This window comes from Dufourea novaeangliae, unplaced genomic scaffold (assembly GCF_001272555.1).
Source record: "Dufourea novaeangliae isolate 0120121106 unplaced genomic scaffold, ASM127255v1 scaffold7, whole genome shotgun sequence".
NCBI lineage: Eukaryota > Metazoa > Arthropoda > Insecta > Hymenoptera > Halictidae > Dufourea > Dufourea novaeangliae.
This window is the reverse complement of record NW_015373896.1, coordinates 3,319,902-3,336,045: the sequence shown is the minus strand read 5'-3', so window position 1 is coordinate 3,336,045 and position 16,144 is coordinate 3,319,902. Positions and strand designations below refer to the sequence as shown.

At 45.1% G+C, this 16,144-nt stretch overlaps 1 protein-coding gene across 1 annotated transcript in view; it reads left to right on the top strand.

Annotated features, from left to right (window-relative positions):
* The first annotated feature begins 233 nt into the window (after positions 1-233).
* Positions 234-16,144, top strand: part of LOC107193309 — a 100,233-nt gene continuing 84,322 nt past the window's right edge. Inside the window, exon 1 of the mRNA XM_015582712.1 lies at positions 234-266. Within this exon, the coding sequence (XP_015438198.1) occupies positions 234-266 (33 nt within the window). The remainder of the gene's footprint in view (positions 267-16,144) is intronic.

Genomic DNA, 16,144 nt, shown 5'->3' with positions numbered 1-16,144 from the left:
GGAAAGGTTTGCGACGTGAGCTCAGGTGGGATCTGGTAAACGATGATACCGCGGATGACAGCGAGTACGCCGATGTCAGGTGAACCGGGGAACGTGTGATTACCCGCGCGAACCACGGGGGAAAACAGGCCAGATTGTCGGGGGAGTGCGATCCGACCGAGATAGTAACGCCGCGTGTGCATGTTGCTACGCTTCGCACGACACCCGTGGGAAGCTGTACGTATCACGGATTTATGCACGCCGGAAATCACAGCATGGAGGACATTGTGAGTACATCATAACGCTTTTTTTTTTCTTCTGTCCGTGCGCTTCGGGCGGAAAAAATTACTGTTAACCCTTTGTGGAGAGAGTGGTATCAATAACTATTAGGTTCTTTTAGTGTCAGTTGTACGTAAAATACGTATCTTCTTTTGTTTCTGGTGTTTGTGTCTTCGATAGACAACGTGTGCAAAAAAGTAATTTAAGCCTCGTCGGGTAAAAAAATTGTGGTGATTTTGACCACTGTGTAAAAAAGAAGCCGTATCTAAATGAAGGACATAGTATCCGTATACTAATATAGGGACCCATTAGGCCAGAATGTATTACATTCATTTGGATACAGTGGCTAATTTGTTAAATATTTGCTGGTAACATGGTTACGTGGTGCAATCGTTAGAGGCACTATGATTGTCAGCCACGGGGATGTTTGATTATAGACGGTTCAACCTGTGGTGCAATCGTTAGAGGCACTATGATTGTCAGCCACGGGGATGTTTGATTATAGACGGTTCAGAGTAAATCGACTTTCTTCAGGTGCTCGAGCACTATAATCATCGAGAGTATTTAAACTGTCGGATATTTATGCAAATCTACCATTCGATATAGGAATTTAAAAACGGGAGAATCAGACAGAAATTTATTTCCCCTAATAATCCTCAGAAGTCACACCCCATTTCTTCAGAATTTCAATGGTGTTAATGATTACAAATGTGAGAAATAATTTTCTAACTGTGAAAATTTCTTGTACTGAAATGGTGAATTTCAAGTTGAAGGAAGTTGTGTCTCAGATTCGATAGTCTCATAATTTCGAAATAACAATTTAAGAGTCTGTGCGTTAAAGGGGTAAATTACGCGTAAAATAAAGCTCAATAAATAAAAAAGAAGCGCCACAGCCGATATAATCTGCTGAATCAGCTCCAATACTCTAGAAACACACAATTTCACCGCGCCAGAGAAAGGGTTAAGCGGAGCATTAGCGACGATCGCCTGGACACCGTCCAGAACGGACTCGACTGCCTCGTTTGCGCGAATACAAACGAAAACGAGCGAAGAAATATGGCCACCGTGCTAACTAACCCCCGAGTCAGAAAACGAGTCCGCGAGTCGAGCGAGAAATCTGCGTCATGGGAACCCAGTAAATTACCAGGGAAAAGAAGAAGACGAAGGAGAGGAGAGCATCATCCCTCTCTAGCGCCGCGGGTACCTGCCAGAAGCACTCTGGATGGATGAGCGTCGACGCGCGTGACAGCCGGCGTATTAAGGCAGCGACAGACAAATTTCCGAATCGCGCGCGCCGGGCAAAAAACGCCGCGCGTCGTCCAGCTCTCTCGCGGAGACGAAATTCTTCGGGCGAGGAACGGAATCGCCTCGAACGCGCCGCTCGGTGGCTCGTTACGCCCCGGTCGATTAGTCTCTTTCGTGGGGAAGGGAAGGGGAGGCTATACGCGCCGCGTACGTAGCCCGCGAGGACGAGCAAATTCATTAAAACCGGTTCATTTAATACGCTCGCGCATTACCGCACGGAGAAATTCAACGGATGGGGATGAGGGACCTGCTCGTTCCGCGATCTGTTACGGTTTTCTTGATGAACGGGGATGAGGCCCTCGAGAGAGGATATTCGGCTGATTTCGAGAACAATTAAGTGAGGATGCTTGTAGAAGTCTTTCTGGATATCAGGACCGATGGAACGTTCGTTTCGGTAATTGGGAAGTGTATTATGTGGGAAATACAGTGATTGCTCGATGAATGCAACATTTCCCTCTGAAATCAATCGAAACAGAGAAAACAGAAGGTAAGCAGAGGCTTGACTTCGGATGAACGATAAATTTATGAGGGGCTGAATACATTTCCGCCTTGCCATGAATGCTGTGCACTCATCGAGATATTACTGTAATGGGAAATAATTGGGGACGTCGTGAATCTGAGGTGAAGTTTATTTTTTTTTTCAACTCTGTGACGCGTAGACGAATAAACCTCTTCAAGATTCTTTTATTAAGTGTTGCACTCAATACCATAACCCGGAATCCAACAATTCCAACAACCGAGAGAGGGCAGCTGAAAACCGCGACACGCCACGAATACCAAAGAATCTGAATGGTCGTTCGTATCTTCATTCAGGTTCACCAGCAAACTCGAACCACCCCGGACAAAGGATCTCCGATCCCCAACACCTTGGTCAATTAGTCCAGGCGGAGCGTGCTGCGATAGGTCCTCTCGCGTCTTTCTGTGTGTGCTAACGTCGGGCGTGTTCGCGCTCCTCGCTCGGTCCTCTTATTAGTTCGCCATTGGTCGCCGCTCGCGCCTTGTACGCCGGGACAATGAGCCCGGGGATTGCATATTGTTGTTTATATTTACGCGGCGCGGCATAAATCTTCGTTTAACTTGCATTCACGAGGGACTCTGCTCTCGGTTCTTGGTCGCGTAGTCGCGAGCCAGCTCCTTCGTCTGGGATAAAGCGCGGGTCTTCATTAAACCTAAACCCTCTTTGCGTGCCGGTCGACCATTAAGGGCCCCGTGGACCCGGCCCTACCACTAATTTGTACTGTAAATGAGATCTCGTGGATCGTTACCTCCGTGAAACAAACGCCGGCTCGAGGCGGCTTCGGGGAAGAGGAACCATATTCCCTTGGGAATATTCCGTCTGCGTTCCTCCCCCGTTCCGCTCGTTATTCTTCCATTCGGGGAGATTTCGTACGCGTCGCTGCAATTAGGATCCGGTCGTCAGATGCTACGGGGAGTATGGGGTGCATTAGACTGATCGATTCTTGGACCTTAATGTGTTTGCACGGGAGGTTACGCGATCCTTTGGAAGTTTCGTGATATTCACGCTTGTATTTCACGTGGTATTATTGATTAATAGCAGCATTTGCAGGAATAATAGGTCGTTGTGTTGATAATAGGAGTATTAGATTGATGGGGAATTAATGGCGGCTGAGGCCCATATTTTGGTAGCCTCACGCGTGATCTTCTAACACGAGGGAGTCCATCATGATCAACCTATATTTTGCGAAGTCTAATCTTAATCGTAATATAAACTGCTAGAAAGAACAAAAGAACTTTGTATTTTCAACGAACTGAATAAAAAATCTATATCCATTAGTACACACTTAGAATTATAGGATTCTATGTGAAAAAAGGACCTGAAACTGTTACACTATTCGCTTGCATAAACAGGGGTGTGATGTTACGAGCGTCGAAATTACGTTCCCTGCAATTAAAGGTACAGAAAGGTCCAGTAGCTTCACATTATATTTTCTATCTGAATATCGAAGATTTATCTTATCCCAGTTACCAACATCTCCCAGTACACCATTTCCAGCAAAGATGTAATTTTACCAACAGCAACCGATCGCCACCTTTCGAAGCCTTTTCACCTGTCAGAGTGTAAAAATCCTCTTGACCCCCGCCACGAAACGCGCAATAATCACAGTAATCTTCGTACCGTCGAAATCCCTAGAGAAAGTCCGACATGCAGCCGATAAACTGCCCCGAAGAACGCTTTCATCGGGAGGCCCAGAGGCTGTGAAAGCGAGAGAGCACTCGCTAGGTTCCAGCGAAAACGAAAATTCCCAAGCCCGATCGGTTTTGGTCGCGCAGCGTGCGCGAACTGGGCGTCGCAGCTGAGAGTTAACGCCGGGGCGACCGATAAATTTCCCGACGACGCGCGAAATCATTCCCTCCCTCCCCGACGGCCGGGTGAAATACGAGCCGAGATATTCGTAATTTTCGCGACGGCAATTTACTGATAGCCGTGTTCCCCTGAAAGCTAGTCCGTGGACAGGCGAAATATTGCGCACGCCTCTGCGTCTGCCCGCCGCGATATAAATGCTCTCGGCGGAGGATAGGGTATCCGGTGATCGCTCGCGGACCGTGGCATAAGCAGATAGGTAGGTCGATGGAAATTGCTTTCGAAACGATCTCTGAAGTCTCTGAGTGTAATCATCACGCTGGTTCGCCGGTCTATCGTGGAAAACCAGCGAAAATCCGAAGAGAAAGAAAGAGTACACCACGAGTTTACGTTCCAGTGAGGGTAATGTCTCAATTCAGGGAAACAGTACACCGAGCATTAGGCGACAGGGGAACCAGGTCGTTTGGAAGATCGTTCTGCCTTGTATGTATCTGGTCCCGTCGTGTTATTATCCGCGGCATTTGCAAGTTTGTCGTTCGAACGTGTGCGGTTGGTTGATAGTCGGGATTTCTGGTCTGTCATTAGCTGATCGACGATGATAGAGGTGGGAGGATCTTCGAGGATGGAGGTGTCTAGCTTGTGAGATGGGGAGTTTGCGACTGGTTGTAATGGAGCTTCGATTGCCTCTATAAGGTTCTCAATATGGTGAACCGGTTGTATTTTGGTAGCTAAATAGGACGTTGACAAGGATTCGGTGTGTACATTTAAGATTTTAGTAGAAGTCGATGTTTGCCGACAGTTGACAAGCTCTGGACTTAGCCTCGTTTGGATTAGGCTTGAAGCCTTAGGAGCTCCTAATCCAATGCTGTCCGAGTTGGCTCTTGGGAGGGGTCCCTCGCGCGCTTGTTTCCCCTTCGAAACTCTCTTTCGCGCCGTGTGCCTTCGTAAACAAAGAAGCTTAGGATGTTGTCGCTGTTACTCCACACTAACAGTGGCCAGTGGTGGAGGATGGCTGTTAGCTCTAAAGTGCAAAGTTGGACAGCACTTCCTTAATCCCTAGCACAGAAGTGGCCAAAGACATTATCCTGGTAGCTATACGATCTTGAATCTCTACAAGGGAAATTAAGTTAAAATAAAATCGATAGAATTTCGATGAGCTGACAGTATAATAGAAATGTCAAATAGGGGAAGGTTGCTAAATTTGAACCACCTTATTCGATCTCTTCTATTCACGTAAAATAACTATAGTATTATTACATTACAAAATATTCTATTTCCTTAATAACATGCGCGAAATTTCCCAATAAAAATTTGAATTACAACCTTAGTATACGCGTAAGATTATCAAAGCGACTTTTCCTAAAATTTTCTATATTTATTGGTCCACCGAACTCAAACACCAAATTGGAAATACCCTCTGCAACAATGTCAATGACATATTCAAATCGAATATACTTATTTCCGTCGATCCACCATCGAGTACTCACGCGTCCCACGGTAGCTCCAGACGTATCAAAGCCACGCGCCGATAGTCGCGGATTCTCCTCGCGTATTCACCTCACGCTCGCTGCATAATCGTCGGTCCCTTTTGTTCGCGGAACCGTCGCCGTGTAACGGAGCCAGCGATTATCCACGGCTGCTCGTATTCACGGAAAGGGGGGTGGATCTAACCGCGAATTCGTAAATCTCGTGTGGCGGCGGCGACGACAGAAATCCGCTCCGAATTCTGATCCGAATCGGGGCCGATTCTCTCCTCTGCTTCGTCCTTTCTGCCAGCGATGTGCGCATTATTTTTTTTTATTTTTTTTTCACGACCCGGGTGTGTCTCCGAGTCGCATTCGGAATTCACACAGGGGAGGAGCGTCGACGGAGGACCGACACCGGATAAATCTTGCCCGCGATCCGCCTCCGGGAACGTCGTTATCTTGCGTGCACGCGCATACTCGTTGCATCGAAACGGTGGACTGTCGTGTATCTTGTTGCACCTGGTCGAGGGGGTGGGGGGTGAACGAGTTGGGAATGGGACACATGCGGATCGAATACTATTGATAGTGTTGACTATGTTTTGCGTGTTAGGCAATGCTACAAATGCACAAACATTCACAGTTTAGTAATAAGTTATCCATCAGTTTGTTTAGTAACGTGATTAGTAGTTCGATGTTGAAGTATCTTGTCGAGATTTTGTTTATAAAGATGGTGCCATGTGTTGGGGGAAACATTCGGAGTAAGATCGGTATTTCTTTCGGAATGATTACAGATTTCATTGAAATTATCTACTCGTACACCACGTGTACGGAGTAAGTAGCGAGTAAAACAAAGTTTCAACAGCGAACTATCCGAAGCTTTCGAGAGTGTATTTTGCGACCAATTCGAAGTTTCACGACGTGCTATATCAACGGTCCGCGGGGCAAGATTCGCTTTTATAGCAGCCAGAAACGTTCATAAATATGAAACGAGAGAGTCGGCCGCTGGTCGCGCTAGAAACCAGCGGGAGTTGACGCGCAACGGCCGCTACGGGGGTTACTCGGAACGCTTAGAACCAGAACAACGTTCATAAATAATTTATCCGCTTAGAAAGAATAAGTAGGATAACTGTATGCACCATATACTCCCTTCCACGTTCGCCAGTCTCCTCGTTCCATGCTCGTGTTGCCGCAAGAACTACATTTCTGAATGAAATTTCACCGAGAAAGTGAAACACATGTTCTTGGATGTCAACAAATATTAAATATTATTAACGCCTTTATTAAACAACATATATACATACATAATTGCGTGTGGAAGTGTTAAGCTAGAAAGTTTATTATGCTACGTTCTACCGAGTGACTTTGGTCAGATTATTGTCGAAAATTCATTGTTATTAACAATATTCATAATTTTTCCTAAATTCGAGCAGTTTGGAGGTAGCATTAACTTACTTTCGGTACATCTTTCCGCCCTTATGGCTGATAAAAAATCGCGTACAATAACGTGACAGCACTAACGAATATTACTAACAGACCGTCTCCAAAACACCACACCAAACTTCATTTTCCCACCCTTGAAGCCTACCGTTTACTATATCATCGAGCACCCCACGGGCAGTAAATCTACGTACAAACGATAATCGAATCGATGCACTCTGTTAATTACGGCTGTCGTAAAGAGTGTAATTACTCGAGTTCCGGCATGTCCGAAATTGCATTGACCCCTCGACGCCTGGTATTATTCGTAGCTCTCCTCTCCACCACCCCTCCGAACGGGGTCGATTACGCCAACTGGATTTAATTATCGGCAGGAACTCGGCCGGGCCCGTCGATTAACCGCGACACAAATTACATGAGGTTCACAAGCGATTGAAAATAAATAGGAAAGGGGCCCCCCGCGCTGGGCCCATATTAAGGAACGACCGGAAGAAAAATGCGGTGCGATCACGCGACGCCATCTGCCCCGGCAGCGTGGCGAACTTTATCATCGTGGATCACGGAACGGGGCGAGGCTTGGTCCTCGTTGGTTCACGTTACGGTATCACCCCCAATCGCCCACGAAATTTTCTACGCATCTGACGGCCGGTTCCGCGCGTGTCCTCTCTGGAGGACTCGTTCGCAGTGAACCTTTCCGTGTTTTTCCCAGCACACACCGCTGCAACACGCTGCTCTGAAAACAGCTGCGTGGATTCTCAGAGGGTGGGTCAACCGACGGGCAACAACGTTTTTATAATGGAACCCTCGAATTACGCCAGATGAATGGTATAAATAAACTGAACGATATTATTATGATCATCCGGGTTAGGACTGCTTTCGTTGCGCGTGAAATGTTATTTATCCCGAATTTTGTGTGTCTTCAGTGTGGCCTTTTTAGGATTCTCGAGGAATTGTATACTTGAACTCTGTTATTTTTGTGTGTTGGATTTATGACAGTGATGATTTTATAACGGGTGAGGTAGGAAAATCGTTTTCATATGTATCAGTTTGAGTATGTTAGGAAGAATCTCTTCTGTAGTTTATTTCTTTGCCATTGATGTAGAACGCAGTGAGAAATTAAATCGTTCAAAATACTTTAAAACGTTGCCTCTACTAGTAAATTTAGTAGTCTTTATAAAATACACATAAGACGGATGAAGTGGGTTTGATTTCCATCTGGTTTAATACTTCAATTTAAATAAAATAAAATTATATTTTTAGAAAAAATCTCACCGGAACCCTTTGTGCATATACCACTACACCCCTTCCTTTGTACAATAATCGCAATCCTCGTCATCCGACAAAACAGTGTACATATTCCAACTGTCATCAACATTTTCCACGCAAATTTCTTGCCAAGCAAAACAAAACACTTCTAAGTACACAAGGACACTAGTGTAAAATTCCCTGTAAAACCTAGTGTTATCCACGCCACGACCTCAAAAGCATCGTTCTTTGGATGATCTCCCCATGTAAATCCATGAATCCCAAGAGACACCCAATTCCACGACACACGACTTCGTCGCCGGACAGCATTATACATACGTAATATACAATGAAAAGTGAGTCACCGTTCGAGCGGAGGCGGCGAGTCTGTTGCGGCACACTCTCGGGTTTCCTCCGTCGGGGGCTCCCGCTAATTGGCAGTTATTTCCTATCCGACGTCTACCGGCGTCGCCGTGTACGCAGCGGCGCGCGATCCCCATGCATATGCATACGGAGGAGCTTCTCTGGAAATTCTTGGACCGTTGGCGGCAACGGATTCGCCGCGGATAGCGTGGCCCCCGCGACCCTTGGCAACGGCTTATGTATACATATACCCAGGTGTCGTGCGCCGATCCACCCTCAACGGGAAACCCGCGGATCTATTTACATATCGCGACGACGACCTCTTCGAACACCTGAAAATTCGATAACGTGGACACGAACTGTCTTTGCAGCTACCTTTGCCACTGTGATTCTGAGAGATTAAGCTCCGTGGACGTGGAAGTCGAGAAAATGGTCAGTTACTGAGTTCAGCGAATTAAATTGTTCGTATGGACACGAAGGATGAATTGTATCAACACTAAACCTACCACGACCGGTCAAAATGACCGGTTTTGGCGTACTAATTCCTACCGCTCTGGAGGGTTCGGTAGATTTAGTGTTAACGTCGCTTTAATATCGTGCATTATTCCATTTAAGTGCACTTTTATAGTGCATGAAATATTGCACTATAAATATTCAATTATCGTACCAGAATTTACACATAAATTGATCCCGCAGACGGTTTTATAGAAATTAATGGTAGTTGGGTCCGTTTATTGCACACAACTCATAGAATCAAGTGCTTTCTTATTACGATGTCTGGACACACAGTTCTTCTGTAAAGTTCAGGTGTGTACCCATTTTGGTACACACAATAGTTGATGTGTTAACAATATTTCAGTTAAAAAATAAAGTAATAAAAGTAACCTTCAATATATAATTCCTACGAAGCATCACTACGATTCTTCACACAGACCAAGTGTTCTAATACAGTGGACTCTCACTATATTGCCATGATCGGGACTGTCAGGGAGTAAAATGGCAATGAGTTCAGAGCCCCCTCCATGCTAAGTTTTATCTTCATAACCTTCAAAAGCTGTATCGTGCTGGTGCGCCGTCGTACGTAACGTGTGGCCAATTTGTGGCAATATGTTTAGTGGCAATACAGTTAGAGTCCACTGTGTGTACTTCTAAGCAGTATTGTACAGTCATATGTATTTACACCCATAAATTTCACTACCAATCATAGCTAATAATACCAACGTCTTCCAGAACGAAAGAAATATTCGAGCGTATCTGTAAATCAGAGAACGCGTACTACGTTTCCAAACCGTGAAATCCCGCGGCCAGGTTCCGCGCGTCGACAAGACTCCGTGGTCCAGCGAATTTACGATCGTGTCGCGATCATAACCGGTGATATATCGGTAACACGACTTGTTTCGTCGGAAGGTACCGGGCGAATCGTGCAATTTTTACTGTTCGCGTATTAACAAAAAACCAGAGGAAGGGTGAGGACATCGGTTACAAGAGCCACCAGCGGATCCATGCATATTTATGCGTGATGCTGCGTCGGTTCCCTTTCTTTCTCTCGATGGCTTATAACTAGACTGCAGATTTTATGCATTTATGGAATATATCCGACCATCGAAAACTCAGTATGGTAAAAAGTTTCAAACAATTTATTCACGTTTTCTTTTTATTTCGAACCTACTTGCACCCTTAACGAGATTAATAATTTTTTCTTTATCTGCAGTTTACAGAAATTAAGCCACATAATTTTATATTTGCATAAACATTCGCAGGCTACTACCTCCATATACAGGGTACTCGGTTGTAAACAAAACATGCAAAGTCGTGGGAAACTATCCACTGCGTGATAAAATTATTCAGACGACAAGTGAATGGTTTCAAGGGGGACATAATCTGGTGTAATATTTTTTTGTTATAAAAAAGTATCACCTATTTATGCAGAAAAATTATTAATTTAGCAGATATTTTCATCTCGATATGTGTCACAAAGTGATTGTCATTTCAGGACAGGTGCAGGCATGTGTACTTATCACTTTGCAATATTGATATTAAAGTATCTTATGATTCCAATTTTAAAAAAAACGAATGTCACCTTCATATGACCGCTACTCGGCCATCTACATAAAAAACATTAATTACACCAGATTATGCCACCCTTGAAACCATTCACTTCTTATCTGAATCATATTTTCATACAGTAAATAATTTTCCAGTATGTTTTGTTTATAACCAGACACTGCGTATACACGCAAGGAGATTCGCGGTGTGCAAGAAACGCTATTAGCCAGCCCATGGGAAATTTATGTTGCTCGCTGGGGTGATCGAGGACGAAGAGAATATCGCGAGTTCGCAGGTTTAATCGGGTCATTATCAGCGGTTTATCATTGTCGAGGCGTACGGCGACACCTGAGGCACAGGGAGGCTCGTAGGCGTTGTCGATCACGCCTGGTAGTTGCACGTTATATTACCGGATTCCCTCGTTAAATCATTTCAATGACTTCTCAATTAACACGGTTGACGCCTAGCGAGAAACTGGTCGAGTACAAGGGACGGGGGCGGTCGCGAGGGATCCAAGACGACGGATGGACGTTACACCGAGGGTTTAATGGAGACCTCAAGCGCTGCTGGTATTTTATTTGCGGGTTCGGAGTAATTGCATTTGCCTTCGAGAGTAATGGGTGTATTAGGTGTGTAGGAACGCGTAATAACTATTGTGTTAGGACGGCGGGAAACTAGTCGCTGTTCGAACGCCGTGAGGTTGCCACTGTACTAACTTTCTTCATAGCGCAGATGACAGGTAGATTTTGCAGAATTACTAGAATTACGATATTGTACAGATCTGTTAATCTAATTTGAAATTTTATATTTGAATTACGTATGCTATTTTTTAATGCTTAACTATGAAATTTATAGAGAAACTGTGTGTGTCTGTATATGTACACAGAAAAGCACTACAATTTGAGATGTACATACAATAAACGGAGGCAGCTACCAGTCATTTCTGTAGTGGGATGTGCGGGATCAGTTTGTGGGTAAATTCTGGTAGGGTATTTCAATATTTATAGTGCAATATTTGAGCAAATCCTTATCTAATAGTTCAAGTGTTAAATGAAAAAAGCCAAGGAAGTTATAATTAGACCATGAATATTTATACAACTTTCCATTTCCAAACACTATTTCAGAACAGTCAGAACGAAAGATAACTTTCTTCCGTCGATTAAATTATTTTATATAAATCAAAGATAAAGGAAGAAGTTTCCTAGACTTGATTAAATTCAAACTGCCATCCAAACCTCTAATGTCATCAATCCCGTTCTATCAATCACATGTCAGCACCATACATTTTGCACTACAAAACCAGTAGAGTACACAGAAGCGTTATCTTCACGCCAACACACAGACTCCCTCGAGATAAAGACAGGCTACACAAGGGTGCTCATTACAACACCGCGATTCGGGCAATAATTCGCGTCGGGTACGGAGGTTATTACCTGAAAGAGCGCGGGCCGAGCCAGCTAATTACGCGCCTCTTGCACCCTGGGCCGGTACACGAGCGGTTTCCGCTATTTTCGCGGCTAAACGAGGCGAAACCAGGTACAATGGGCTCCATTATCCGCGACATAACCGCGTGTACACGAAAAGAAGCACTTAGGTAGCCCCCCTCCCGGGGGTCTGATACCGACTGCGTTATGGGATGTAATCGTTGTTAGATAAATCCCAGCCGGCCCGTTTCTTAATTAGCGAATCGCGGGCATTCGTTCGCGCGAATGGAAAGAGGAGACGAAGGTAGATGGTGGCTCTTGGCCGCGAGATCCGCACGGGAACGAGGAAGAAACGCCGCAGCCGCGTGTACCGTCTTCATGAATTATGTATAGCGCGGGGTATACAGGCGGGGTGTAGCGGAGGACGCCTAGAAACATTTACCGGGTACTCGAACGACTGTACGTACACGGCTCTCTCTGGTGTGCGCCTGCATTTATAGAAGTACGCAAATTGGTTGCAACCGGTGCGCCGCGGTGGCGCGAACGCCTCTTCTACCAGGCCCCAGAGAAAAGGTAGGCATGCGAGAGTCATGGAACGCTTTCAGTGGTGATAGCCCTCCTTACCCCCTCTGACTGTATAATCTCGCGCGGGGATAATTATAATTGTTAATCGTCACGTGGAACGTGGAAACCGGTGATCCCCGAGGTGTTGCGATCCTCTCCGGCTATTTATGACGACCATTAGCCGGTGCGGTAGGGTTTAATCAGGTCGAGGACGGTGTGTGTCGTTCCTTTTGCCGCGGGGATACTTTGCGACGGTGCTTTCGAGGAAATTACTGTGGTTTCCCTTGCATTCATTCCCCCCTACCCCCCCTCATCTCCCCCCTATACGAGGTTGCGAGCATGAGCTGGATAGGGAGGGGTGAGTGGAGGAGAATGGAATGCGATATATTGTCCGGACAATTGAGGAAGTATTATCGTGTGTCGTACCTGGAGAATTTGGGATAAGATAGTTTGCATGTTCGGAATGTTGGATTTTGATGGTAGAGATTGCAGAAATTCGGGATTTAAGGGTACTAGTTAGAGGAATTCGGGATGAAGGAATTCAATACGAGGGAATTCGGGTCGTGGGATTTCTGGACGTAAGAATTCCGGTTGCTGGATTTCTAGAAGTAGAAATTCGGGTCGCAGCGTTTCCAGGGGTATTCGGTTAGTTCGATTTCTAGAGGTAGGACTTCGGGTCGTAGGATTTCCGGATGAAGAAATCCGAAAGTAAATGATTTCTAGAAGCGAATGAATTCAGGAAGTAAGAATACTAACAGAAGGGAATTTCTTCTCGGTAAAGGAATTCTGAACGTAGGTATTCAACGAACGTAGGAATTCTGTACTCACCAAGGAATTCCAATCGAAGGTACGAACCAAAAAATGTATTATTTATAAATTCGGTTCATCGAATCATGCTCGTATAATTGCTTTCAGATCAGGGCATTGACTGAACGTGATTCGAATAGATGTCCCTCTAAAAAGTCTCCAGAAACCGATTGCTTAACCAGATATAATCCTTTGTACGTGACTAAGGTAGTTCCAGTCCCGTGGGATAGCTAATTACCGATATCTCTTGCAACATTGTATCGTATCTGCGCGAGCATTTGCACAAACCCGTCATTAAGAGCCTCGCCTCTGACGCGCGTTGATCGTACGAACTTCCCGGGTAACGTTATTACCTCCTGTCCTCTTTTTTTTTTCTACTACGAAAAAGGTTCTTGACTTTTTCCATTTTGTGTATCTTCCTTCTAGACGATCAATTAAGGAGACTGGTTGATAAACGTTGTTTCCACGTATCATTGTGAAAAAGGCGCAGTCATGCGCGAAGCCGCTAGAATGACTTCATGAATTTATGTAAACGCGGTTCGTTATGCGCGCCGGTATATGCTTATCGGGCTGTGATAATAGAGTCATAAATGAGACCAGGAGACCATTTACGAGACCTGTTACGCGCGTTGCATAACGAGAAGAAAGTGTGTGAAAATTCTTACGCTCGCGATATCGATCTATTATGCACCGGTATGGGAATACTCAATTAGGCGTGCCATAAGTACCTGAAATCTCGATGAAACAAGCGGAAAGGTAGTCAACTCTAAGATGTACTCATACATAGATATAGCGTTCTATTGAATCGTTGACCTCTAATTTGCTCGTACTGGGAAAGTCATCTGTTCCGAATTCTTGTGTACTAAATTACTACGTTTGGGAATTCGTCGATTTTGAAAGTCTACATTCTAAATTTCTACGCTCCGAATTTCTATCTTCGGACCTTTTATATTCCAAATTTCAACCTTCTGAGCTTCTACATTCCAAAATTCAACCTTCTTGGCTTCTACATTCCAAATTTTTAGCTTCTGAGCTCCTACATTCCAAATATCTACACTTGGAATTATTACATCTCGACATTCTACGTATCATATTTCTACATTCGCCAAGTCCTACGTTCGGAATCTCGTCCGTTCACATCCGTGTTTCAATCTCCTGTCCAATCTCAAATCCATGCATCTCAATTTTTCCACCATCTCGAATTCCAACGTCGCGAATTCCCGCGACTCGAATTTCTACATTAGCTACTTCCTATTTCTCACCTATGCGAACCAGAGCGGCACAAGCACACACATATCCCCATTCAATTCAGTACACCAAGAATTGATTAGTCGACCCGGGGCGGAGCCGTTTCAATTCGCAAAGTGGAACAAACGAACAATAAAACTGCTTCGACCCGTTGCGACACAAGTTTCTCCCCGTGAAATGACGACGATCAGCGTAAATTTCCTTAATCAGATCCCCGTCGGGACAGAAACGCATTGTTACCACGGAGGGGGCCTTTCGAGGCCGGGATACCGGCTTCTCTCCGCTTGATATGCATCATCTACCAAGTCCACCACACGTGCAAGTTATTCCGATCGTAAAACGATGCGATCGCGGAAACTCCGTCTACCTACTGTACACGCAGAAATGCGTGAAATGGAAACGCCATTGTTGGGATCCGCGTAACGATTCCAGCCTTTTCGTTCTCGCTAAAAATCATAATTTCCCACATTATGGACGGGCGAACGGGGAGAGTGGGAGAGAGGGCGTCCGCGTGGATTCGTCGTGGATCTCTCTCCGGGGCTTTCTCAGGCGATCTTTCGACAAAGCGCGTGGGCGTGTGTCTTCTTCTCCGATCGCTCGTTTGCGTTCTGCACGCCTCGCCATAGGTGTTCCGGACCGAGTATAAAGGAACTGAATTTTCTTTTCAGCCCGATCCATGCCTGGTCTCTCCCAAGCTCTTATATAACACCGGGAGATTATGTCTCAGTATTTTTCGATTTGAAATAAAAGCATACGCGATGTAGATATCACTGAACATTTATTAGTTCTTAGAATATGTTACCAAAAATTTTTTTCGTTATGTGGTATTACCTTGGAACAGAGATGGGCACAATTTTATTCGAATAATCCTGACCTTGAAACAGATCATGAGAGTAAATAATTATTTACGAAATCTTTGCTCGTTCAAGAAGAAATATCATATTATTATAAAAAATGACGAAATATTTTGTTCATCTTTTATTCGTTATACGAATCCTCCCGATGAAAGTCTTTCGTTGCTCGATAGCCCATTTCACCGTGGAAGACGATTCTCATTAATCAAAGTGCACGATGAAATATGGGAGTCAACGGCGGAATAAGACGCGTCGCGTGCAAATCAACAGCTCTAATGCCGGAGCAACGTGCGTGAGCGTTGCGTATCAATCGCTGGCGCGTGTGTGATACGCGATCACGCGTCGAGGCGTAGAATTATTAGCTACGCCGCGTATGAAATTAAGACGTGTAGGCCGTGGGTTGTCGGTGCCTCGGCGTTACGTGCGCCGACTACGCTCGAAGGTGTAACTCGCGCGAACACGTACGAGCCCGTATTAGGGCCGGTACACGTGTATCACCGGCGTTTTTCGCGATCGGTACGCGCACGTCCGCGGAGTCACGTTAGGCGGTTGCCATATAAACCGAAACTGACTCGTTGCCTCGATCCTGCTCCATTCGTTGGCGCATAGAACGAGAGGAATTCCGTCGAACCACGGCCTTGATATGGTTTTTATTGGAATTTAATTAAACTGTCGTTGTAACGAGCTCTGATTATGACGAACGAGACGTTTAGGGTAATGTTGATTAGAGTAGTTTTAGAAGCGTGGAATCAGGATCTCCAGATCGTTCATGAAGTGTCAGGAAATTTGTATTACTGTGTTCAG